Source organism: Quercus robur, chromosome 7 (genome assembly GCF_932294415.1).
Source record: "Quercus robur chromosome 7, dhQueRobu3.1, whole genome shotgun sequence".
Lineage (NCBI taxonomy): Eukaryota > Viridiplantae > Streptophyta > Magnoliopsida > Fagales > Fagaceae > Quercus > Quercus robur.
Window position 1 is genome coordinate 21,518,633 of NC_065540.1, and position 27,373 is coordinate 21,546,005.

At 35.2% G+C, this 27,373-nt stretch overlaps 1 protein-coding gene across 2 annotated transcripts; it reads right to left on the bottom strand.

The window, feature by feature from the left end:
* Positions 1 to 964: 964 nt before the first annotated feature.
* On the bottom strand, positions 965 to 5,435 carry LOC126692738 (uncharacterized). 2 transcript variants are annotated; one of them, XM_050388452.1, is made up of 4 exons: positions 4,697 to 5,435; positions 3,545 to 3,709; positions 2,723 to 3,409; positions 965 to 2,327 (listed from the first exon to the last, which is right to left on the bottom strand). In XM_050388452.1, the coding sequence occupies exons 1-4, from the start codon at positions 5,072 to 5,074 to the stop codon at positions 1,212 to 1,214; spliced, it is 2,346 nt and encodes a 781-aa protein (XP_050244409.1). In that variant the 5' UTR covers positions 5,075 to 5,435; the 3' UTR covers positions 965 to 1,211. The 2 variants fall into 2 exon arrangements, with proteins under 2 accessions (XP_050244409.1, XP_050244410.1); XM_050388453.1 differs by lacking the exon at positions 4,697 to 5,435 and adding an exon at positions 4,099 to 4,197.
* Positions 5,436 to 27,373: the final 21,938 nt, after the last annotated feature.

A 27,373-nucleotide genomic window follows, 5' to 3' on the forward strand; every position in this document is an offset into this window, starting at 1 on the left:
TGTCAATGTCTATAAAGGGGTACATTGACAAGGCATAAAGGCTTCGGATTCGCTCACATGCGTTACTAACAAACCCAAAGATAATATGGCTAAAAGTTACGATCTCTCCTTTTATTTGGGTCCCATAGGATATAGTCTTCTGCAGATTAAACGGTTTATCTGAACAATGAACAGAAATAGTCAAAAACCTCAACCTACCTTTAAACCTATCATCATCACCAACCACCATGTCTGTTATTATACTGATGATTCGATTAAGATTTCGACCAAACCTTGGTTATTTACTAATTAGGTGTATTACACACACACACACACAAATTTCTGTACATTTTACTTTGTCCATTCTAGAGAAACAATATAAAATTTGAACTATGATATTAACTTTGTACCTACGAGTTGCTCGTGAAAATTATTCACAAGGACAATTATTATTGATGAATGTAGAAAGAATAGAATATTCTAAACGTGCATTGTTGGGGTCAGGGTCTCTATAGAGAAATCTCTAACCCTAGGCATTGGATTTTTTTTATAGTGTGGCTTTGTGGGAATCGAATGCATACTTTAGGCTTAAAATTTACCACCCAAAAGAGCGGCCAAACTACAGAATCTTTCCACGTCTTTACACACGCCAAGCTTGGAAAGTTCATCTTTACAGCATAGAGGATACAGCTAAGTTTGGAATGGAATATTTGGTTCAATATAAATGATTGTCAGATATTCAGAATCCTAAGTATAAGCCACATAGAATCTCACTGTCAAATCCCAGTAAGGTAATGGCCAACTGTAAATATATGGGAAATTGGAATTGGAAAAAAGAAAGTTGGATTATGCCTATTAGTTAATGTAACAGTCTGCAAAAGCTAAAAATCTTTCAAAAAGGAGAATTTTTAGAAATTTGCATGAAAGGGTTAGATTCACATGCAAAGTCCAGTTTGACTCAGTTGGAAAAGAAATTACAGTCGTGTACAGAAAACCCCTTTTCAAAGAAGGAGAACAAGGGACTCACATGCCACAAAAAAATACAGACTGCCATTTCCAGTGCAACTTAGAAGAGACAAGTCACAAACCCCATCTCTCATATCATATACCACTCAAAAAGATCAAACGGGCTCCCTATTTGTTAAACTAATACACATCAAAAGACACCCCATTATCGAAAAAGAAAAAAACTAGTCAGAGTAATCACACTTCCTACAATTTACAGTAAGTCTCTATGTAGCAGCCTCTGCTAATGTAACATCGACATTTTGTGTTGTAGCTGCAGTCATTTCAGCTGTTGGAATTTCGGGTAGTGGTTGTAAGAACTGTGTGTACTGGAATTCAATCTGTAAGCGTTGATGAAGAGGGGTTGACGCCATCAGACCTTTCTTTATATCCACCTGCAATTCCCTTATTGGAATTGCAGCCAAGAAGCTCTTTATGTACTCTTTGCAAGACTCCTTCCCTCGACATACAACCTCCTCTTCCTCACTCTTTAAGGATTCCTCATGCTTGGTTACTACTGTCCCTGCTACAGAACCCTCTTCCTTCATGTTGGCCAGCTGAGCCTGCCGGTTCTTGGGTTCTGCTGCTGTAACAATCTGCTGATCACTGGCTGTGTTTTCATCTGATGATTGTCCAGCATTTGGCATTTTATAAATTGCAGTATCTCTGTCAAATTTCAAGATATAGGCCTGATTGCATCCCTCATAGAGCCGCTCCCCTAACGTGTCAATGATGTAATAAGCTTCGGGCTCAACCTTGAGGATGAAAAAATGGTCATTCCAACTGACAATGTACACTTGAGGTTCACCATTGCTTGGACATTCTGAACCAGTGCGGCTAATCTCATCCCAAATGTTGTCAAAGGACATGGCACCATGCAGAAAGCCAAATCTTGCCTCTTCCATCCCCTCTGGATGGAAAAACCCAATAAAGGATTTCCCAGGCACTACTGAAAGAGGGCGTATCTTGGCTTGAAGGACTGTTTCAAGATCAAAGTGCTTGTCAGGGAATCGCTCCTTATATGTTTCATTCTCACAAAGGCTCCTCCACTCTAAAGAGCCTTCTCTGATTAGACTATCAAATTGGGACTTTATGGGCATGAGATCACGATTGTTCTGAAACCAATCGGCAATGACAGCAACAAGAGCTGTACATGCACTCTCGCCTGCTGCCCGCTCACTCCGCTGATCAATGGAAGCAAAGAAAACTTGGGTCTCAAGCTTCATGTGTCCATCACGACTGGTTACTTCTTTCTGCTCCCAACTGCCTATAGCAAAATTGTCATCCCCAAAATCAGAAACTGAGGATCGATTTGCAGAGGAATCCTCCTCTGTCTTGTGCCACTGCCAAAATGATTGCCATTATTGAATTTAGATTTCAGAATGGTTGTAGAAGAAAACAAATGTATAGAATATTAAATATGAACCTTACAGCATAAGTTTCATGTCTTCAAACAGCGTAACAATTTTGATTTGAGATCAATGAGATAATAAACTGCTTTTTGGTCAAGTTTCAGCTCAGCTTTTATCAGCAATAATTTAGAATAAGAGCTTGACATAGTAATTTTCATAAGCAAATGGATGTAGGTATCATTGTTAATATATTCTATCTTTCAAAATAATCATTCAGGCTTTCCCTTATTTTCTCTTTATACTTGACTGGAAATCAAAGAATGCACAGACATCATGAGCTTCTTTCCTAAACCATGAAAAATATGCAATTAAGAGTATATTCTTACCCCAAGAGAGAGAGATTCATCAGAGCTAAGCTGTCTACGATCAAAATCAATGTCATCACCACCTTCCTCTCCATATGCCTTCTTCAATAATGGCTCTCCTTTGGCTTTGGGAGACCTGAAGTTCAGCTTCCTCTTCTTCCAAGGTAGTATGCTGCGCCTTGAACTTTGCGATAGAGATGGCTCAGGCACAGATGCGGTTGAATCCTCAATGTTTGAGCACCCAACATCTGATTTGCGATTGCTGTAGTAAACCCAATCCTCATCTCCACTGTTGATCCTCATATTGGAATAAAATGATCCTCCAGCATAATTAGCAGATGCCAGTGTGCCATAACTGAAAGACTTCCGGACAGTAGATTCTACCTTGACCTCATCTGATTCTCCATCCTCAAAATCATCAAGTGAGTCTGAGTCAAATGGGTAATTATACTCGCCATCCTCACTCCTGGCAGAGCATCTACCCTCACTGCCCTCTTCTTCACGGCAGGCCTTTTTCACTCTCCTTGCTGACACATACTCAGTAAAAATTTTAACCTTTCTAAGACCAGCTTTAATTGCAGAAAGCTCATCCCTTTCCGTTGAGACACTGTCTCCCATCTGGGTTGGTGATTGAACAGGCACGATTGATCTCTGCTCTGGCTCCATGGCTTCTTGAGCAGTTCTCAGTTCCAATAAGCTTATTGATATCTGTATGAACAACAAAAGGTTACCTTCAGAAGATATGAAAACATTGGACAGCAAAATGAAAAAGGAGAAAGTGTGAGTTTTCTCTAAACAGATAACAAATTACAAACTATTGAAAAGTGATGGGAAGGCACATACACAGAGTGAAGGAGTAGGCTCAGCAGCAGCACCACCAGAAAGTGTGAGAGGGATTTTTAACTCACACTCCTTTTGATCAGCTGCAGAAGCATATTCAGCAAGATTCAATGAAGCCGTTCCAACAACAGGAGCCTTGTTCTTTGGTCCTAGACCTCGATTCAAGCCCTGGATTACAAAAATGCACTAAAGTCATGAAAAGTTCATGCACAGCTCTCTGAAGCAAAAAATGAAAGATAACACAATTAGATTGAGAAACTGCTACAACCTTCTATCAACAAGACTTAATATCATTCTAACAAGAAATGAATTCCAGAATTGTAATAATAACATCTTCACTTACAACAACATAGTTCTAAGAAAAATCTACCAAATATCATAGGTCTCACAGAGTGAAAATACTAAACAATCTGCAAAACAATTTGCTCCAAATCCCAACAAAATTACAAAAGGAGCATATTTTTTGGTATCTGTGATAGTCAGCATGAACCAGAAAGTCAGGAACACAACACAACCACCGGTCAAGTACCCTCCAAAATAAATCTGATTCCCCATACCTCTACTAACTCAGTTACAGAATTGATAACATACAAAATCCACTCATCAGTTCCACAGAGAGGAATTGATGAACGTAGAAACATTCATTCTCTCAAGTCAACTCCCAACAGTAATTCAAAAGAGAAGAAGTAATAAAAAAAAATTTAAAATTAAAAAAAAAAAAAGCCGCACGTGCCAATATTCATCCATCAAAATTCATATCATGCTTCATTTAATTTTCAAATTTTATACAAACATGAAAAATTCGAAGATCAATTCAGTAATTCACCTATTTTTCAAAGATGAACACCTAAAAGCATTCAAACACCCAAAAAGAAAAAATTAACAATTATCCAATGAAATCAATCTCCTAAAAAATGCTAAAAGACTTTCAAGATTCATACCCAAAAGCCAAGAAAATCAAACAAACAAAACCCCAACACAAAATTAATCACAAAAAATCAATCCTCCCCAATCCCGATCAAACCCAGAAAAAAATCCCACAACCCTTTAAATGTAAAACCCCCACTAATTTACAAAAACCCACCAAAGACCCACAAAAGAAAACCAAAAAAATAGAGGTTTTTAGAGAGAGAGAAGAAAAGCTTAAAAACTCACATTGAAAACAGAGAAAGAGATCTCCCAAGGGTGAAACACATTGTCCTTATACGCAGAGAGATTACAAAGGCTTTGAAACTCTTCGTCCCACTCAACGACGCCGTTTTCTTGGTGCTGCTCACCTTCCACCTCTACATCCACCTCTCTTGTATAGTTTCTCTTCACGGCTGTCCTTCTCAGCGAGCTCAGAGCCAATTTGGGACCCTTCCACTTAATCTCGACCGTCAATCTCGCCACCTCACCTCCTCCTCCTCCTCCTTTCTCTGCACCCGCCCGCACCAGATCGCAACCCTCCAATCTCCGAACCACCAGCCTTACCTCGTACTTCTTCGTCACCAGAGGCGGCCATGGCCGCCACCTCATCATCTTCACCACCATTATTTCTCAAAACCAAAAACAACCCACTTGTTTTTTTAAGGAAAAAAAAAAAAACGTTAACACAAAATTTGAGAGAATCCCAGGAATTTTTTTTTTTTTTTTTTTTTGGTGTTCAAAAATGTTCCACTTCGGATCTTGGAAAAACAACTCGAGGGATTCAAAGGGCTTATAAATTGTTATGGGGAAAAAATTTACAAACTTCAACGGATAAATATGAGAGCTATGGAAAGAGAGTGAGAGAAAATGGAAGAGAATATGCCGTTAATGTTGCGATGAGAGAGAGAGAGAGAGAGAGAGAGAGAGTTTTAGAGAGAGAAAGGAAAGAGAGGGTCTTTATCGATGGTGAAACAAACAACACACTGTGACTTCGTAGATGGGTTTGGTTTGGTTTTTTAGGTTGGGACTTGGGGACACTTGACTTGGGGTTAACCACACTTGTTAACTAGGGTTAAAGTGACTGACCACCTGTGGTTAAAGCTGGAAAAAAGAATTAATAAAATATAAATAAAAACAACAAAAAAACAATTTAGGAGTAACGGCGTATTAACGAGGTAGTTGACTTCCGTTGTTCTTTTTTGGGTTTGGTCTTGATACTCTCTCTCTCGCTCTCAGCCTTTGTTTTTTAATTATTTTTTTTTTTCTAAAAAAGGAGGATGAGTTGGAGTGATTTTTTCTTGGGTACTTTCAACTGACTTTGAAATAAATTGTAACAGGAAATGATGTGTATGGCATTTATGGTGCGTCCATTTGTGTCGAGGGTCATCTACTACCTGTTAAAGATATAATCGAATACTATCCTATGTGGAAATTGCCAATACTATATATAAATATAATTAACTATAAAGGCAATAAGAGAAATTTTAAGATAAAAAATGGTTTCACTTTTATCTTTTTTATCCACTAATCACCTCTATTGGTAAGTGAATTATTATGAGTGGTTAAGAATCAACTTTGTTTCCTTTTAGCATAAAACTAATCCAATTCAATTCTGTTATGTTAGTTTTGAGATTTTGGGTCTATTTGGTTAGGTATTTTGGGAGCTTAAAATAGCGTTTTTGAGACTCAAAACTCTGCTTTACAACCACAATTCCTTATAATTTTTTTACAAATGTTCATTTTAAACTTAAAACGTTATTTTCCAACAAATTATATATACCGAAAAAATGTTTTCTAAAAAAGGCATATTTTTTTGAAAAACATTTCTAAAAAAATATAACTCATGTTTCTTTTGTATTATGGAATGTGACATTATATTTAGTGAACCACAATATGTCGATCGAGATTGTTAATTACATACCCATGCCAAGCAAATGGATGGCATGAGGAGTGAATTTTTGTTATGAGGTGACAAATTTTGGGCATAGCATAAACATCTAAAGAATCAAAGGTGCACATATGACGGTTTAGAATTAAGGATAAGCTCTTATAGCGATTTACCTACAATAAGAGGAGTGGGCAATCGATTGATTAGTTAGACAGTAATGAAGGTACAATTCACCCACAAATTTGAGTGGCGGGTAAGCATGGATGCAAGGGAAACGAGCCACCTCAAGGATCTTGCAGTGATTGCATTAGGTAAAATCATTTTGTTGGGTTAAATACATTGATTAATAATGACATGTTCACTTAATTAAAAAAAAGAAGTGTATAGAATAGATATTAACTCAAGGCATTGTCAATTCAAAGCTTTTTGATAGATTGATTGAATTAAGTTTGGATCTTGGCATATAAATGTCTCTTAAGCATTGAGTTTCAAATTTATGCTTCATATAATAAAGCCATGAACATTGAGAAATGAGAGTAATCATTAATAATGGTAAAAAAAAATATTGCGCACCAAATAAAGAAACAACTAGAAAAATAACCCTATATGTCAACATGAATTAATTCAAATAATTCACTACACCAATTATTCTCATTAGAAAAAGGCAAATGAGTATGCTTAGCAAGCAGGTAGATAGGATAAAAATAAATCTAAACAATTTAAATATATATATATATATATATATAAGAATCACCCAAATGTCAATGTTATAATCAAGTAAATTTTGTTGAGTTGGCAATGCAGTGATAGTTATTATGGGATGAAAGTAGTATAGACCATCATGCTCTCTCAAAAAAAAAAAAAAAAAAAAAAGAGTGGTTCATAGAAAGCTCCCAAACAAATAGAGAGCAAAAATTAAAAGGAAAAGAAATGATAACACAATGGAAAGAATGTGTGAGTTTCATAACAGATAGAGCGAAAGTGAATTTTGGAACATACAGGATTTTTCTAAATTGTATTTTATTTTTATTCGAACGAGAGACAATTCTATTGTTAGGAATAGATGAAAACTGTCCAAGTGATTAATGAATGAGGAATTATGATCAGAAGCGCTAATATCTATAATCTAAAGTAAAAAATTGGAAGTAATTGTGAGATTGGCAATGGATTGAATGAAATTCGTGTTAAGATTGGAGATAAGTTGTTGATACAGTTTCGTTTTGTGAGTTGAGGTGCCTCATCCTTAGGTACAGCATCGGCAATGGCATCCCTTGTGGTGGTGTCTACACTCCGTGCTTTGGTGGGTAACCAATATGGAAGCTTATAGCAATTTAATTAGGTATGGTATGTTCTATTTTATGGTAGTTATTGTAGTGAGGTTGAGGCTTTTTCTTGTTGTCAATGATGGGTGAATGACCCTTAATTTAGGTCTTACACAATCAATTACTATAAGCACTACTAAATCAAGCTAACAAGGGCTTGCAACTTTGACTTCTCCAGGGTGGAAATAGAAATAGATCCATGGCAAGCATTTGGTTACGAAGAGCACTATATTAGGAATTGATAAACATGTTTGTTGATACTCTTGAAGTGCATTCAAAGACCCATAGGTATACTCAAGTATGGTGTTGGAAGAATCAAATTCATCCCACAAAACTTTGGATTTGGTAGAATATGTTGCGATAGAGACTAATTCTTGGAGTTTAGTGCGTATGGAACGCTTGATTTGAAACACACAAGCAAAGCAACATTGCCATGGGAAAAACAATCGCGAAAATCATTCCAAACTTCCTCAGCTGTATTAGTGTAAACCAAATGACATCAAGTTGATTAATTACCGATAGCAAGATGTTGAGATATGGGCGCTTTGATACAATTCAGACATGTGGTAAGTAGTGATTGGATTACTTTTTATTAAATTCCAATAGTGGATCCTGTGTGAGTAATGTAATTCAATTACACGTTAACAAATTTGCAAGTTGGATCAAAGTATGTGAGATAACGTTAGAAATATTCTTATTAGTTGTTGTTGTTGTTATTATTATTGCTTGAGATAAAAATGCCTTATATTCACGCATTTATTTTTTCATATACATCGCTCTCCTTTCAAATATTCCAAGATTTTCAAATGGGTATGAAAATTGAAAAATCCTACTAATGGAGGTGTTACTGTGGGCCAGTAGATTCTCATTATCCTCTTAGCTTCTCATCATCTCAAAGAGGGTATTTATAAGCCTATAAATATCATCCATTACTTTTAAGTTATGGGCTGAAATTAAAGTAGTTCCAAGTTTTCATGATTCTAAATTTTTACGTCTAAGTAATGTGACAACCAACCTAATGAGTAAACGAAAGTACTTATTTTTAGAAGCGTATTATCTTGTTTCTGATTAGTGACAACTTTAATTTTAGTCCCCACTTTCCACCAAATTCAGACTATAGACCACACCCTAACCTGCCCCTAAAAGAAGAGTTAGAAAAAGACGTTAATAACTTGATACACAGATATCCCAAGTCACATGACTCACATTATTGCATTTAAAAAAAATGTAATAATAAAAATTAATCCTTAATATCAATTTGGAATTATTTGCCGCTTGGAATCAATTTCATTGACCATTCCCTTATTCACACTTATTCTTCAAACGTGTTTTAGCAATTTCCCTGCTCACTTGCACAACTGCATATTTATTCGAATAATTTTAGTATTCTATATTTTTATACACATTTTGCTTCAATTATCTTTACTGATTACACAACTGTATATATTAGTGACAGACATTCAATTACAGATTCACAATCTACCATATAAAAAATTGTGTAAAAAAAAAAAAAAAAAGTAGCTTTTCTTATTCCCCCATGCAATTAATAGTGCTATGTCATCCCTCTTTGTAGTTTAGTAATTATGGATTTTTATTTTGGGCATGGTGCTATATTAGTCAACAAATATAAGTCAACGTTGAGATTATATCACAACCTAGCTAGCTCCCAATTTTGTTTGATTATTTCATTTCAATTTCTTATACAGTAAGTGATTATTTGACTCGGTGTGCGAATGCACATGTGGATGTTTTGCTTCGAAGAGTGGGTAGGGATCAATCAATCAAACCTCTTTTTCGGCTTCCTTTTTGTGAACAAGAATGAGAAGCATACCCACTAGATTTCATTTTTTCTTCGTTCATATGGGACAGTTTGTCTTTACAGCCTGGCTTTTGAACTGTGAGGTTTTTAGAGCCTTTCGAGTTGGGATATATAATTATCTCATTGTTGTTGCAAGCAACTTGAAAGGAATCCTAACCTCATATTGAAAATTGCTGATTACTTAGAGTACGTTTGGTACACTAAATGAGAATTACGACAGAAATTGTAATCTTTATTATTAGGAATAAAATGTGTTGTAACGTAATAACTAAATCTATTCATTAGTTTGGTTATGAGTTATAACATTAGAATGAAACTTAACATTTATTTTTGGAAATTTCTTACTCATAAAATTATATTTCCTTAAAAATTATTATTTTTAAATTTAAGAGAGATATGTGTTATTTTTTATAATTTTTTATTTGTATAATTATTAGATATATATGGAAAGTTTATTTACTTGGAAATATATTAAATTTTGAAATTATTGCACTTACTAAGGAATAGTTATTCCTCATTTTGAAGAATAGCTATTCATAAAGAATGATTATTCCTTGTAATAAAAACATAATCAAACTAAAGAATAACTAAACCATAAAAATAACTATTACATTACAACGTCTATTACAGTCTATCAAACTATGATAACCAAAGTCACGCATAAATTTTTGTTTGATGTAAGATAGAATTTCTATTCTAGTCTAATGTAAGTGTATATGTGTGTGAACCTTTTGGAGACTTGAATCTCAGCCCTTACCCCCCCGCCCCACAAGCATTTATACTTGTGGAGTGACCATCGCACCAAGAATATGCAGGGGTAAATCATGCATAAATAATTAAATAGATTTGAGTTCTTCTAGTACCATAAATAAATTTATAACTTTATCACAATTTTTCTATATGACTGACTATGACTGACTATCTATAACTTTCATATAAATTTATCAATTTTTTTCAACTATTCACAATTTTTCACTAGAAAAATTGTGACAAAAATTGTGTATTTGTTTATGGTACTAGATTTTTTGAAATAGATTCTCAAAAAAAAAAAAGTCATGCATAATATGTGGATTTAGTATTTTGTTACGAATGTATTCAAGACTAGAAGCACATAGTTCTCATTCATTTAAAAACAAAAGATAAGAAAAATACTAGAAGCACACCGTATATTATATATGTCAATGAGAGTGGTCACGAATTTCAGATGGTGACATACAAGAGTTGAATTCTTGATCCACACTACCCCCAATTTCTCTTTGTTCTACTTCATACTTCATCCTAAGATATTTTGGCTTTGCCTTGAACTATATGCTTTTATTTTTAACTCAATTAGTGTTCATTTGAGACAGTTTGTTTTTGTTGATTTATTGGACATAAAAAAATAATAAGTTGATTAAAAGTACAATTCTACTCTAAAAATATATATAAATGCATATAAATTAAATAAGAAAAATAAGCTAAAAATGGGAATTATCAACTTTTTTATTTTATTTATTTATAATTTGATAGTTGAGAGAAAAATGAAATTTGAACCATAAACGTCTCTATTAAAAACGCAGAGAAGTGTTAATTAAATTACGAGACTTTTAAAAGGAATTGTGGACTTGAATACAAGATTAAACCTTATTGGAAACAAAAGTTACAAAATCAAATGGAATGGGTGGAATGGGAATTGCTGACTTGCTTGCGTGATTAACAATTTACACTAAAAAAGTATATATTTGAGTCTCAGATGAGTCTGTTAACCTTGGTACCTGTTTGGTCCACAGAATGATCCTACCAAAAATGAAATGCAGAAAGTGAATACTATCGATCCACATGCTTCCGGCCTATAAAACATGGTCTTGTTCTTTTCATTAATTATGTCATTAGGCACAAGTCTGAATCAATCATCGAGCATCATGCAAATCAGGTACCCAATATGGTTGTTGGGAACTTGACGCATTCAATCCCCCATTGTTATATATTTTTGTTAATTTTCTATCACAAATTGAAAGCTGAAGTTTTAATACTATATGAAATGAAAGTATCAGTAGCCAATAGCCATGCCTCACGCTTTTAATAAAAAAGGATAAAGTTTCATTTTTCCTATTTTTATATATGTGGTGGAGACAAATTAAAATAATATCACGTAATTATCGAAGAAAAATAAGCCAGATTTAATTATTTTAGAGAGACCATCAGTTTGTAAGAGTCACTATCCTAGCTGAGAGTACAACGCGTTGCATATTGCTTTTGTTGAAAACTTGATTCTCGAAGCAATCCTCGCGACTTCAAATTATACATATGAACAAATTGCAACAAGTTATATAGTAATCATTGTTGCCATTGGCCTCAGTAGCCTATTGGCACCCAGGTACTCTTGTGTCCTGATGCTCGGGGGTTCTGGCCCCTGCAATCACCTAACCAAAAAAAAAAAAAAATATATATATATATATATATATATAGTAATCATTGTTATTACTATATAATACAAAATCTTCAAAACAACTGGCCATGAAGCACGATGGAATATTCCCATCAGTACTGTTTATGGAATATAACTTTTCTTATTCTTTCTTTCTTTTCTTGTTCTTTTTCATAATGTAGAGTAATTAATATAATACAATATCCCTTTTCTTAACTAAACTTTCTCACTCAACAAAATCTCCCTGTCAGGTCTTGTAGCTGAATTAGCATCTTCTCATGTACAAAGTGTTTGGTGGTTTAAGGAGGAAAAAGTTCGAGCTGAGAGATTAGTAGCATGTTATAATTATCTTTCAAAAAAAAAATCTCACAATATTAAAATTTAAAAGTTGAGTGTTGGCTAAAAAAACAAGACGAAGTTTATTGATATAGTTGACACCGAGTAACAAACCAAATGAACTTGTTACAAGACTTTACCAGTGAGAAAGTTCACATACACATAACCCTTGGTTTCGACTAGTATACACGAACACTTCATTTAGGATGTCGTACCTATGTTATATCTGTGACATACTTGTGTTGTAATGGTGTCCTATTTGCCATATCATATTAGATTTTTTAAAAAAAATTGTTCATATCACTATATCGTACCTATACCCATGTTCATGTGTGTGTTTGTGCATCCTAGGGTTTCGACAGTATGTTTTCTTTGTTTTTTTAAAAAATTATTGGCATGCACTTGGTGAGGATGTTGTTAAAGTATCCTTTATCTTACTTAAATTTTTGGACGTATGCTTAAGAAAGTTAACAATACCACATATTGAATTGGTCCCCAATCTGAAGGGGAAAAAGAACAACCTAGAGAGAATTCCTAACAATCGGCACATTAGCCTATGTAAAGTTCTCGACAAAGGTTATTGTTAGTCTAAGTTAGCCTATGAAACAGATCCTCTCTCAAGTTATATTTGATGCCCATAATGCATTTGTGTCAAGTAGGTTGATCACTAATTACGTTATTTGAAAAAAAAAAAAAAAAAAAAAAAAAGACAAATGCATGAATGGGGCAAATGATGCTATAACTATATGAATAAAGTGTATGATAGGATGGAATGAGTTTTCTTCTATGTAAAACTACGGAGAAACTTGGTAGAAATAAGTGATTGGCAAGTTTAATCATGGAACATGTTTGAATAGTCTTGTATGCAGTCATTTTGGATGAGGAGCCACAAGGATGCTTCTTCCCTATTAGGCCTGGGCTCACACAAAATGACTCCCTCAAATTATACCAATTTTAAGGCTTTTATCTTGAGATACATGAGAATAAAGCAATTTTATTTTAAGAAAGATCATCATCAAGCATAACCTTGGTAAGAGATGATAAGTTTATATATATATATATATATACACACAAATTCTTGGACATATCTAATAATCAATTACACAACTTTTGTTCCATCTCAACAGGAGGAAAAAAAATTTTACTCATTAGAATTTAAAAACTGATAGGTTCTAAAATTTTAGTATATATATATATATGGACATCAAAATTAATAATTTTGTATATAATATATTTATAAATTATGACTTATTTTAGCATTATATATATATATATATATATATGTGTGTGTGATGTGCGTGTGTACGCATACAACGTTTGTCTTGATTCACATCTACTGTCTAGTATGATAACTCCACCCCTAAATATAAAATCCTAGTTTCACTCTTGATAGTAACAATAAAATTGTTATTATTATTAATAAGTGGCATGATTGGCTTTAAAATTGTAATTGTGAATCACCTTTTTAATTGAAAAATATCTTATTCATGTTACATCCATAGAAGAATTTCCAAGAAAAACCATACAAAAACTGTACTAATAGTCTAATCTTATATTATACCTTTTTTCGATAAAATCTAATATGAAACTTAACATTACCAATGTGGTTAGTTGATTGCATAGGTAAAGCACCGGACGTCATCTTAAAATAAATGGAAAGATCTTATCAAATAAATGGAAAGAGAGGGACCAAAAAAGAAAAGTGGCCACAATTTCAATTAATAAATGAAAGTGGAATAGTCGGCCTAAAAAAAAATACAATTGTGATTGATGGTCACACATGAAAATGAAACGGTTTGTCTACAATCAACCAATAGAAAGACGAAATCTATCAAACAATTAAACAATTCTATTGGACGAGACAGCGATTGCCCTGCACAGCACTATATTCGAAACCTGCTTTTTTTCGCCACGACGTAACATTTCATCTCTTTATTTCGGTAATTATTTTTATAAATAAATATATATTAATTTCCTCTTGTCCGTGAGTGTATTTATTTAAATAATGCCATATCATATCATTATATATCATATAATAAAAGTTAAATTTTGAAGCATGCAGTGGTTATTCTCACAAATTAATAAATTAATTTTATATATTTTGTTAAGATATATTTCCTCGATTAAAGGATAATATTTGACAACTGTTTAATTTAAGTAAAACTTTGGTGTAGTACATTAATTTCGGGATTTTAGGTGTAGTATCCCATGTGAAGCAACAATGCAACAAACCTGAACATCTATTGGCAAAGCATGCCAAAGAAATAGCTAGTTTTGATAATTATGTAATCTGAATAGAAGAAAATTTATCACTAAGCTAGCTATTACTCATGATAATAATGAATTTAACGCTTAAAGCATTTCTAAAATTCCTCATCAGCATCCCAAATAACCCATAACCGTTGACAATTCTAGAGGGCATGTATTGTATCTTCTCAGGCCAATTTGCAAGTTGGACACAAAGCATTTTGAACCATATTTCTACGCATCAAGTTTTGAAGAGTTGGCAAGGATTCATTAGCAGCTCTCCAAATTTAGTGTTTTACCTTTTAAGGTACCTGTAAATTCCAGATGCCCTTCCACAACTGGCTATTACCCCTAGTCAAGCAACTTGGTTGCTTGTTTCATTTAGATTTTGCCATCAGATGGTATGCTGTCCACGTAGTGTAGTCCCCATGAGTTGTTAGGAACCATACTTGTTTATTTGGTATCTCAGGAATACTCAAAGGGATTCCTGTTATGATTTTTGCTTCATGAGGCAAAAATTCCTAGTCAATTAGATTAGTCTTCCACATATGAGAACCTTGGTCTATAAAGTCACACACCCTGGAATTTGGAGATAAACCCGAAGAAGGAGATAAATTTTTGAGCTCGATGAAACCAACTATCCCCTCTAACCTTAATAGACCAGCCGTTACCCACTCTCCAAATCGTGCCCAACTCAATTACGTGTTTCACTTGGATAATGCTCTTCCAAGCATAAGATCCTTTGTTAGAAGCTTCACATTCCAGGATAGAACAATTTGGGAAGAACTTTGACTTAAAAACCTTGTGAAAAAGAGAATTCTTATTGTTTTGAAGCCTCTAGATTTGTTTTGCCAATAGCGAGTCATTGAACTTACTAGACTCTCTGAACCCCATTCCTTCTTCACTCTTTGGTTGACACAACTTTTCCAGCTGACCTAGTTAATCTTCCTTTACTCTCCTTGATACCCCCACCAAAACTTTCTGATAAAGGTTTCGGTATCCTTGACGAGGCCTTTTGGTAGTTTAAAGCACGACATGGTATTTATGGGGATTACTTGGACTACTACCTTAATAAGAATCTCCTGATCAGCCTGTGACGAGAGTTTTTCTTTCCAACCCTTTAGTTTTTCTATATCCTCTCCTTAATGATGCTAAAAGACTTCTTCTTTGTTTAACCCCCACCAAACTTACGCTTTTGTTTTAATGTAATAAATTCATTTTACTTATTATTCTTTACTTCTGAATCTGCATGTAAGATATTATGTCAAATGAAGTTTAATATAAAGAAGCAAAATAATGAACACCTATTTAAGTTCTTGGTTCTTTTACGTAAGTTTTTTTTTTTTCCTCAATTTTTGAAATCTTTTGTGTATGTTTTGATTTTCAATTATAATTAGTTTTTTTAAATTTGCAAGTGTGTTGATTTTTTCAATTAAACTATCACTTGAAAAAATGGGTATTGAGGAACTATTTTGTTTATTATTGTTTGTGCTAGCTAGAGTATAGATTAAACATAGCCCAAATAGAAATAATCAAACTCATTCCATATCTCATATTAAGAAATTAACACAAAACACAAAGAGAATTTTAAAATATAAAAATAGATAAAAACTAAAAAAGTCTAAAGTCTAAACAATCAGAACTTAAAGTAATTATTTTTATTAAATTCATTTACTTATTTTATTATTTATTATTTACTTATAATTTAGTTTTAATTATTTTAAAATTTTTGAGCTTACATATGAACCATCGAGGTGGACATCACACAAGAAAAATACTAGTGTTATACATATGAGAGAGAGAGAGAGAGAGAGAGATATGCTTGAGTTAAACATGTCATTTTAAAATTGAATGTGTATTTAAAAAATTCACTATTTGATTAAAGCTTCTTCTTATACTACATGCTTGTAAATTTTAACATTATAAGAGATAAACAATTATATTATCATTTAAAAATATTTAAATTTCAAATTATTTGTATTTTAAAATCATACACAATATACGAATTTAATTATGAACAAAATAGTAGCAAATGACATCCAATTAATATAAAATTTGTCGTGCATGTTAAGAAAAAAAATTATGTATTTTGACTGTAAATTTTTTAAAATACTAATTTAAGTAGAAATTATTGGGTAGTGTAATATTAATAAATATTTATAAAAAGTATAACTTAATGCTATTTCATATGCATGAGAGAGAGAGAGAGAGAGTTTTCTTTTACCCATGCATAATTTTTTGCTATCCATATGGTTAATTAATATAAGCGTAAAATCCTTTTTTCAATTTCTAATATATTAAGTAATTATTGGAATAAATTTAAGTGTATAACAATTTTAAAGAATTTGTCTTCAAATTCAGTTTTTACCTTTGACAGTTCAATTAATGATTATTTTTCCAATGAGAAGAGGAAGGTTTGGGATTGTTACTGTTCCTACAATTCTTGGTGTTGGAGGAAGTTGTTATGTGTATGTAAACACCCCACTTAAAAAAATTTCATTTAACCGAAAATTAAAAGTGAAAAATAAATTTTATAATGTAGGGGTAAATTCCTTAAAATTAAAAATTAAAATGACTAAGAAAAAAAATGTGTTCTTGAAATTAGGGTTAACTAAAATGTGATTATGGGTAGTTAATTATGATTGGTTTTCATTAAAAATTAAATATGATTAGTTACTGTGGGGCCCGGTAATTTATGGGCCAGGCCCGCTTGCTCATGGGAAGTCCACAGGCCCAAGCCGAAAAAGATTATGGCCCAAGCTCGAAAATATAAGACTGAAGATGGCCCAGAGATGCAGCCGAGGACAGTTCAGTCCCCGGCAGACCCAAAGCTCCCTTAAGAAGAGGGGTAAAAAGGAGCTATAAGAAAAATCCATGAGGAGATCTAAAATATCTTGGGAAAGTTACCCTTATTACCCTTCCTAGATAAGACTTTGCACCTAACAAAGCAGTATTCTTCAGCTTTATCAACCATCCCCAACAATTCTAGGATTAGACTGACAGGACAAATATCAGTCTTGGAAAGTTTGACCCTACACGTGGACGAAGGATAGCAAACGTGGGATAGTATAAAAGAAAACGTAAAGTAATAAAGGGGGAGGCCTCATCTCACTTGGAAGAAAAACTCCAGGAATGAAAATACCTTGACAAGGTATGCACACCCCCTCACCACAAAAAAACCACCGCCGGGTAACCGGGGAAAGACATTAGTGCTCCTCGGACATGATCCGAGGAGTCTAGTCCCTCAGGTTATAAAGTTGTAGGGCTTGGATATCCATACTAAAGCCCTTTCTTACCTGAGCTCTCCTAAAATCCGGTTTGGACCAACGCCCCGTGACCAAACGCTAGCCTTTCAAGCCCACTCTCTACAAATCATATTGTGAGGGATCTTTCACGTGAGAGCCCAACATCGTTATTGGGCCGTTAAATAATCGTGTCCCTACAATTGGCGCCATCTGTGGGAAGGCTTGCGCGTTGGTACAGTTGGCGCGTGAGTCAATTCTCTAGCAAGCAGAGACTCGCGGGTTTTTCCCCCATCTCCGGTGACCTACAGTTGTCGCTCCGATATAAACCTGTGCCAGGGCTTACATCCTATAGTGCCAACGGCACGGGCAGCTCTGGGGGCTTCCGACCTCAAATCAGCTCTCCCCGCCATGGCCAAGGGGCTGACCTGCGAAAAAAGCAAATAAGTACTCAAAAAAGTTTTGGACAGAACCTAGGCCTTGCATGGTCCTCGGACTCAAGCCTATGGGGAAACCAAGTACACAGAAGAAAAAACATAAGTTTTGGACAAAACCTAGGCCTTGCATGGTCCTCGGACTCAAGCCTATGGGGAAACCAAGTACACAGAAGAAAAAACATAAATTTTGGACAGAACCTAGGCCTTGCATGGTCCTCGAACTCAAGCCTATGGGGAAACCAAGCACACAGAAGCCCAATCGGAGTTCTCTACTTCTCAGTCAACTGCTCGGATGGATTATTTAGAGATTATCATTCTCGGACGGTATTCACGCGCTCATCACAGAATATTCAACTGCTACCCCGGTTAGTTTCCTAAGTTTGATTTACTATAAATTATCATCATAATGCTTGGTAGTATTGGTAAATCCGAATTAGTTGGATTATGTTTCAAAGTTTCTTGCTCTAAATATCCTTGAAGAAACACACACATGGAGCACACCCATTCATAAAGTAATAGTGCCCAAAGATTAGTACTCGAAACATGTAAATAAATTTCCATTTTTACTAAAACAAAGAAGTAGTACAGCGTACAATGAAAAGCTGGAATCAGTTCGTGTCAAAGCTCACTACATAATTAAGAAGGAAGATACAAAAAATAAGATAAAGCCGAGGAGATGGCACAGAAAAGAGGTTGGCTACTGCTCCAAGACCTCGCTCTTCCTCAATACTTTTACATGCCCATAACTCAGGCAGCAAAAGAACCCAGCCTGGGGCCTGCAACCTCGAAGAAAAGGTGCAGAGAGAAAGCCCAACTTGAGCCTGACACCGCTGAAGGAAAGGTGCAGGGAGCTGAAAGTTGAGGAACCTTCACCAAAAATTTGCCTGCAACAAGGCAGAGGCGCTGATGGCGGAGAATCTTTCTTCTGACACACCAGAATTCTGGCATGAACAGAGCCTGCTTCGGATTTTGACTAAAAGAGGGAGAGATCCCCTTTCCCCTCGGTCGAAACGGAGTATTCTCTTGAACTTATGCTTCCCTTGCCCGTACCTCACTATTTTGAGTCTCAGGAGGACACGGTGCTTCTGTGGCGGAGAGAGTTCCTTCTCCCCAACCCTCGCCTCAAACATGTCATGCTAAGGGAAGATAGCACTGAATATAGGAGTTGTGTGTAGGTAAAGCAACTGTCTTTCCCATTTATTTAAGAGGGTAAGGTGGTGGCATTTAATTCATGCAGCATCCCGAGGGACGCTACAGACAAAATGGCTCTGGCTCAATTTCCAACGTCAACTGCGACCACAAGATTAAAGGAGCCTCGTAAAGGCGCACCTCGAACACTGGGACGTCAAAGAGTACCGCGTGGCCAAAGACTGCAGAAATACCTCTTAATTCGTGGGCCTAGTGAATTCGCGCCCCAGGCCCGTTCTACATGAGGGCCCAGGGACTATGGCCCACGTCGAGGAATAGCCGTTGCCGAGGACAACTTCATGCTCGGCACCTCGTGAAATACCTGAGAAAAAAAAAAGTTTTGGACAGAACCAAAGCCTTGCATGGTCCTCGGACTCAAGCCTATGGGGAAACCAAGTACACAAAAAAGTTTTGGACAGAACCAAGGCCTTGCATGGTCCTCGGACTCAAGCCTATGGGGAAACCAAGTACACAAAAAAGTTTTGGACAGAACCAAGGCCTTGCATGGTCCTCAGACTCAAGCCTATAGGGAAACCAAGTACACAAAAAAGTTTTGGATGGAACCAAGGTCTTGCATGGTCCTCGGACTCAAACCTATGGGGAAACCAAGTACTCAAAAGAAAAACTATAAGTTTTGGACAGAACCAAGGTCTTGCATGGTCCTCGGACTCAAACCTATGGGGAAACCAAGTACTCAAAAGAAAAACTATAAGTTTTGGACAGAACCAAGGTCTTGCATGGTCCTCGGACTCAAGCCTATTGGAACGCTAACTACTCGAATGAGGAAAGTCCTCGGCTCAAATGCTGTAAAATGTTAAAGCCAATAAAAGTGTTAGGATGATTACTTCCTACACCGTATAGAGCATCCAATTCTAATCTCGGCATTGTTTTGGGTAAGTATTGCTATTCACAGGAAGGCATTGCTGTGTCAAATCATTCTATTAAAGTTATAATGATATCTTTTTGTCAGCAAGTATTTTGGCCTTATTTATCATTGATCCAAATGCTATACTATTATGCCGAGCAGCGTTTGCAAATTTGTAAAAACATAGAGACAGAACATGTGAAATAAGATAACAACAATTTTTTATTAATATGAAAAATTATTACAACATACAAAGAGGGGCTTAAACAAGCCTATACAAAAGATGAACTGCCGAAGCAGCGACAACATCCGCAATACAGATAAGTAAACAACCAGATGTCTTTTAAACTCGTCTTCAAAGTCTCCTTAATCTCTGCCTCAGTATTGCTCATATTGAGAGAAGAACCTTTTTTAGAAAGAGTTGAAGGAGAAGGAAGAAGAAGATGAAGGACAAGGAAGAAGAAGATGGAGGAGATGAATGAGGAAGATGGAGGAGATGAATGAGGAAGATGGAGGACATGAGTAAAAGAAGGAGGAGAAGAAGAGAGAAGAGATGAAAAGAAAGAGAAAGGAGCAAAAGAGGGAGAAGAAAAAGCACCAGGATGGATCTAGTGGCGGAAAGAAGAAGAAAAAGAGGCAAAGGGTGGCGCCAGTGAACGAAGAGAGGAAGAAGCAGGGGCACTTAGTCCCTGCCCCAGTCCTGACTCCTAACACGCTGGCGCCATGTTAGATATGCTCGTGAGAGAGCGGATGGTACTGACGATGTGCTTCCTCGGCTCAGTCACGCCGAAAGTGTGACATGACGAGCCCCTGCTTCGGATTTTGGCTAAAAGGCAGGCGAGACAAATCTTGAGTCTCCACCATCCTTGCCCTGACCGAGCCATTTCGAGCTTCGCTAGAACATAGTGTTTCTGGGAGGGGAATGGTTTTTTCATTGCTTATTACTACGGTAAGTGTATTTCAGGCTAAGGTATAGCCGAAGAGTAAAAGTAAACTCCGGAAAGAATTTAAAGATTTCAAATTTTGGTGGGGTTAAAGGGATTCATCTGTGGGAGAAACAACTCTTGTTTCTTCTCTTTATATAGGGGACGAAGAGGAGAGCACTTAATGTGCGCAGATCTCCAAGGAGATCTGCAAACATGAATACGCCCGTTTCATTCCCCCACGCCATCAAAAACCGTTGAATCTGGGAGGTCTCGTAAAGGGAAGATATTAAAGACGCGTTACGGATAACTAAACGGCATAAGGGCATCATGCGCAAATTAAGGGGAGCATCTCGTGGACCGGTGCACTCCCTAGGCAGGTGAAGAGTCGCCAACGTCAGTCAAGGGCTGAAATAAATGAGCCACAATAAAGGTTCGGTATTACCAAAACCCACCTTTCCAACTAAGATGTTGGACAGCAGGATTTTGAGGGGCTATTGTGGGGCCCGGTAATTTATGGGCCAGGCCCGCTTGCTCATGGGAAGTCCACAGGCCCAAGCCGAAAAAGATTATGGCCCAAGCTCGAAAATATAAGACTGAAGATGGCCCAGAGATGCAGCCGAGGACAGTTCAGTCCCCGGCAGACCCAAAGCTCCCTTAAGAAGAGGGGTAAAAAAGAGCTATAAGAAAAATCCATGAGGAGATCTAAAATATCTTGGGAAAGTTACCCTTATTACCCTTCCTAGATAAGACTCTGCACCTAACAAAGCAGTATTCTTCAGCTTTATCAACCATCCCCAACAATTTGGGATTAGACTGACAGGACAAATATCAGTCTTGGAAAGTTTGACCCTACACGTGGACGAAGGACAACAAACGTGGGATAGTATAAAAGAAAACGTAAAGTAATAAAGGGGGAGGCCCCATCTCACCTGGAAGAAAAACTCCAGGAATGAAAATACCTTGACAAGGTATGCACACCCCCTCACCACAAAAAAACCACCGCTGGGTAACCGGGGAAAGACATTAGTGCTCCTCGGACATGATCCGAGGAGTCTAGTCCCTCAGGTTATAAAGTTGTAGGGCTTGGATATCCATACTGAAGCCCTTTCTTACCTGAGCTCTCCTAAAATCCGGTCTGGACCAACGCCCCGTGACCAAACGCTAGCCTTTCAAGCCCACTCTCTACAAATCATATTGTGAGGGATCTTTCACGTGAGAGCCCAACATCGTTATTGGGCCGTTAAATAATCGTGTCCCTACAGTTACATATAAAAATCTTGTTGGTTTTATCTTTGAAAACTCGAATTTATGTGAAAACACAAGAGTTTGTTTGGACCCCCAAATTAAAATTACGGTTAAATTGCTTTTACTCTAACTTAGACTAAGTGCAGAATAAGAGTAAATGAACACAAACAACTGATAACACTACCCTAAGCCATATTCATCCATTATCAATGATATAAAGTAAAGTTTAAGAGTAGTGAAGAGAGATGCAAACATAAGATAAAATCGAGACATGTTATCAAAGAGGAAACCGAAGAACTCGGCAAAAAACTTCTCCACCGCCCTCTAAGCAGTAATCGATCCACTAAAGAATAAAGTTGGAGTACACGAATAACAAAAGAGCTTCCAAGCCTAGTCTACTCAATGTACTTAAGCCCTCCAAGCTCCTACTATCAACAGACTTCTCGGAGTCATGTCTTCTCTAGCTTTCTAGATCTCGCAATACGCCCGATTGCATCTGTCAAGCCTCACCAACTTCTTTTGCCAAATTCTCAATGCTTCCCAAGCTCCAAAACACTCTCTACACTCTGAAAATGTGTGGATTGTGTTTGGGTACAAATCTCTTCTCAAGGTATGACAATGGGAGAGGGAAAGAAAAGAGGTTACAATGATTTCTCACTAAGGATGAATAGCTCTCTCTCTAAAAGATGGGTGTGTTGTGTTGTAGAAAACCTATTTAGGGTTTTTCTTTCGGAATGGCCTCTCATACTTTTGTGGGTAATGAGGGTATATATAGTATGTGTGAAGGGTAAGAAAGTCACACTTAAAAACCTCGAGGCAGAACGTTTCATGAGTATTTCGTGGGAAAGCCTTACCCGCGAGACAGTTGCGAAATTGGCAGCTTGGCATGACTCTTCAACTTCCAGCATGTACTTCTCACATGCCCTTTTTCACGGGTTACTCTTCTCGCGAGCCAATTGCAAAATTGCACTGATTCTTCATTTCATGCTTGATTCTTCATTAGCTTAATACTAAATCCAATATAATAAAATCCCACAAAATACAAGGAACAAAATAAATGCAAATACAACACTTTTTATTATGGAATAAGGCTAACATAAAATATAGTTGTAAATCACAACTTTACAATCTTAAAGACAATGGTATACATAAATGCACAAGCTAATTCTAAGGGTAATTAAGGTTTTTGAGCTTCCACATCAATGAATAGAGGGGGTTACAAAATATAAAGGGCACTCAAAAACACTCAAAGAGAGCCGTTGAGAACCAAATCTTCAACTATCAATGTCCCAAACACTCTTTAAACCTCTAACAAAACCCTAGTTCATTAGTGTTCCAAACTGACACCAATCTTTCGACCAATCAATAAAGAATAACAATAGCACACTTCCTCTTGAAAAGTAAGGAGGAAATTTATGGAGAATCTGAAGGGAGGAGTTGTTGTGCCCTAGGATCGAAAGCTCGAATTTGAAGAGCCTACAGACTTTGTCTTTGCAAGAGACTTGCATGTAGGCATGCAAAAACATTAAACCCTGATTTAATTTTCTACATTAAGTTACTTTTTAAAAAAATTTCTGCAATATAACCATGTTGTTTGATGACATGGGATGAAATGAGTGATGATCATATATTCTTATATTAGGGTTCGAATATGTCAAAATGATGTTCATAAAAACCTGATTCGAATTGTGCACATAAAATTATGAAATGACAAAACATGATTCTTAGATGATGACTTGATTTGTCAAATCTAATTTGGAAGTTTTATATGATGACTGATGGAATTTATTTTTTTGTGAATCCTAACATGTATTTGAGCAAAATCTAATTTTCCCATGATCACATAAATGATTGTATACTTTCATTCAAATTATGACATGTTCAATAAGCTATGAATTGATTGAATGTTCCATGACATGAATAATGGTTATTATTTCTTAGAATATTGACTTTAGTTGAACCATATGTGTGCTTAACACCTTTTCATTTCGAAACCTAATTTTCAATTTCAAATAAATGGCTCTAGACTAAGCCTTGCCAAAGTAAATATTACCTAGGAAATAAAATTTTGTAATTTCTATTTTTCATATTGATGTAATCTCTTCTTCTTCATTTTTATTTTTTGGGGTTAATTTTGATCATTAATTATTTTTATATGGAACTATTTACTACCTCCAATTCTAGTAACACTATAACCAAAAAAAATAATTAATTAATTAATTAAAAAAACAAAAAAAAACCACAATGTAACAAAGCAAATGGCACTGAAAAGTAGAACTGCCAATAATGCTTGGGAAACCAGCCATGCGCATGTCATTAAGTTTCGAAGCCAAGGTTCTTTGCATAATTGTATCTCCTTCGTTTTGTCGAAATCCTTAATTCCCTGCTATGGTTGGATAAAAATAAAGCTGTTTTCTTTTTTCTTTTTTAATGAATAACTAATAAAGTTTTTAATTCTTGCCTAGAAAAGCAAATAAGCTGTTAATTCTAGAACTAACATTACATTGTATCATTGGTAACATGTTAAATCAAGCCAAACAGACCAAAGAAAAAAAAAAAGCTGGTCATGAGTCCGTTCAAAGCATTAATTTGAAGCCTTTGTTGACTGATCCCTGTATGGCTGTATCAAACATTCACTGATTAGTTGGTTTGTAAGTGGATTGTTATGATTTATGACTCAGTCTTAAAGGGTTTTAAAAAAAAAAGTGATTTGTTATGACTCTCTTTGTCCCTGTGTAGTTGTCCTTTTGGATACAACAGTTCAAAGGAAATTAAAGATACAATTTGTGGAAGATTTTTCTAACCTAAATCTGCGTCAAAAAAGTACGAGTAAGATACTAATAAAGTTTTCCTCAAAAAAAGAAGGGAAAAAGACATTACTAATTAAAGTTCAAATAGTATATTATTTTTTTCCTCTCAAAGCAACCCTACTACCAGAAACCCTACTTGATTTTAAGAGAGAATATGTGTGTTGTTGTACCTGCATAATTTTGTTTATGGTTGGATTTGGCACCACCCGACATATATGCATTAATTGTCCAGTCATGGAAAGTTGCTGTAATCTTTTTTATTAAATCAAAACTATGAATTAAGGGAATGTTTAGAATAGTGGAAGATGGAGGGAAAGGAGAGAAGTCCTCTCCCCCGTCTTCTATTATCCAAACATAGGGTAAGTGCCCGTTTAGAAATACATGATTAAATTAGGCCAAGTTCTTCTGCCTTTTGTGGTTTTCTTCTCAACAATGCTACTTGCATTAGATTCGGTGCTTACAACTTTAGGTTAATTTGATACGAGAATTAGTTTAACTAGTCGCTAACCCATGTGATGCACGGGATAGTTAAACAAAATTTATACACATTCACTTTTATTAGTACAATCATTTGAAAATAATTCTAACTAATACCCAAATATAAGAGACACATTGACTTACTATTTAAAGTAGCTTTCTGAAGAATTTACACATATTGTGCAACTGAGCCTTAACAAAACATGAAAAGAAAATAAAAATTACAACAATTAATTCCATTATCTTTCATGCGATACTTTGTAATTATACGGAATTAAGTCAACTCAATTTAAGTAGTTGTAATAAAATTGGCTTCTACTATTCTCTATTCTATAGAGATATGAACATATTGGATTTCTCAAACAATTACCGGTATTGCAATAAAATGATTTATTATTGAAAATAAGAAACAAAAAAAATCTGTCTATAGCTTAAGAAACACAATATACTAAAATTAAAGATATAAAATTTTCGGAGGACAAAATATTATAGATAATTTTAGAAACAGATTATACACTTAAAAGGGTTAGTAATTTATAACACTTACCCCCCACTATTAGTATACAGACACCAAGTGCGGTCGTCGTAACCCTTTGAAAGAACCTTCCCCAATTGGACACTATCAAAAAAAAAAAAACACCCAATTAACAAAATTGATCCAAAAGGGTCTAAAAAGCACACAAAATCAATTCAAAAAACAAAAACATGAGACAAAGTAATTACTTTCCGCTGCCAATGAAATCGTCTTTTGTATTGTTGTTCCAAATTGCAACATTTATCTCTCTAAGACCTTCAATTAACAAAAACACAAACTTCTCTTGGAATACCGAAGTATTATGACCATTTATACACACACACAGAAAACAAAATCAGCATAACTCACTATAACTCTATAGAAGCCTCAAAAATATAAAGAGAAATTAAAGGGGTTGAATTTGATATTTACGTTTGGAGAGAGAAAGTTTGCAGAAACTGTGGCTTTATATTTCTTAACTTGAGAGAGGGATAAGGTTGCTAGGGTTTTGAGGTGTTATAATGTTTTTATTTTTTATTTTTTAAATATTGTGCTAACGTGAAAAATTGTGGTGCCAGCAGAGGCTTCGGTTTTATATATATATATATATATATATATATATATATATATATAGATCTTAACTTGAGAGAGGGGTAAGGTTGCTAGGGTTTTGAGGTGTTATAATATTTTTTTTTTTTTTTTTTTTTTAATATTGTGCTAACGTGGAAAATTGTGGTGTCAGCAGAGGCTTCGGTTTTATATATATATATATATATATAGATTTGATAATTTTTCATTACTTGAAGCAAATTAAAAGGAAAGTTTAGTGATAGTTACTAATTAGTGCCTTTTAGGTGGCATTGAGTTTGGCTTTCAAGACTGAAAACAATTTTTTATTTTTTAATGTTCTTTAAAATAAAAAAATGTGTTTGGAAATATATAACTAAAAAAATAGAATTCAAAACTAGAAAACTTTGGTAAAAATATCAAAAAGAGTTTTTTTTTTTTTTTAATATAAGGAAGACAATGCCCCCAAAGCATCAACACAACCAACCAAAACAATAACCAAATAAGTTAAAATTGACATTCAATGTCTAAAACAATAATAGCCACACACACACATGTACTTGAACATGCACATGCGTACGCGCACACATACTTCAGTCTACCCACAATCAAAAGCAAAAGCCCTACTTCACT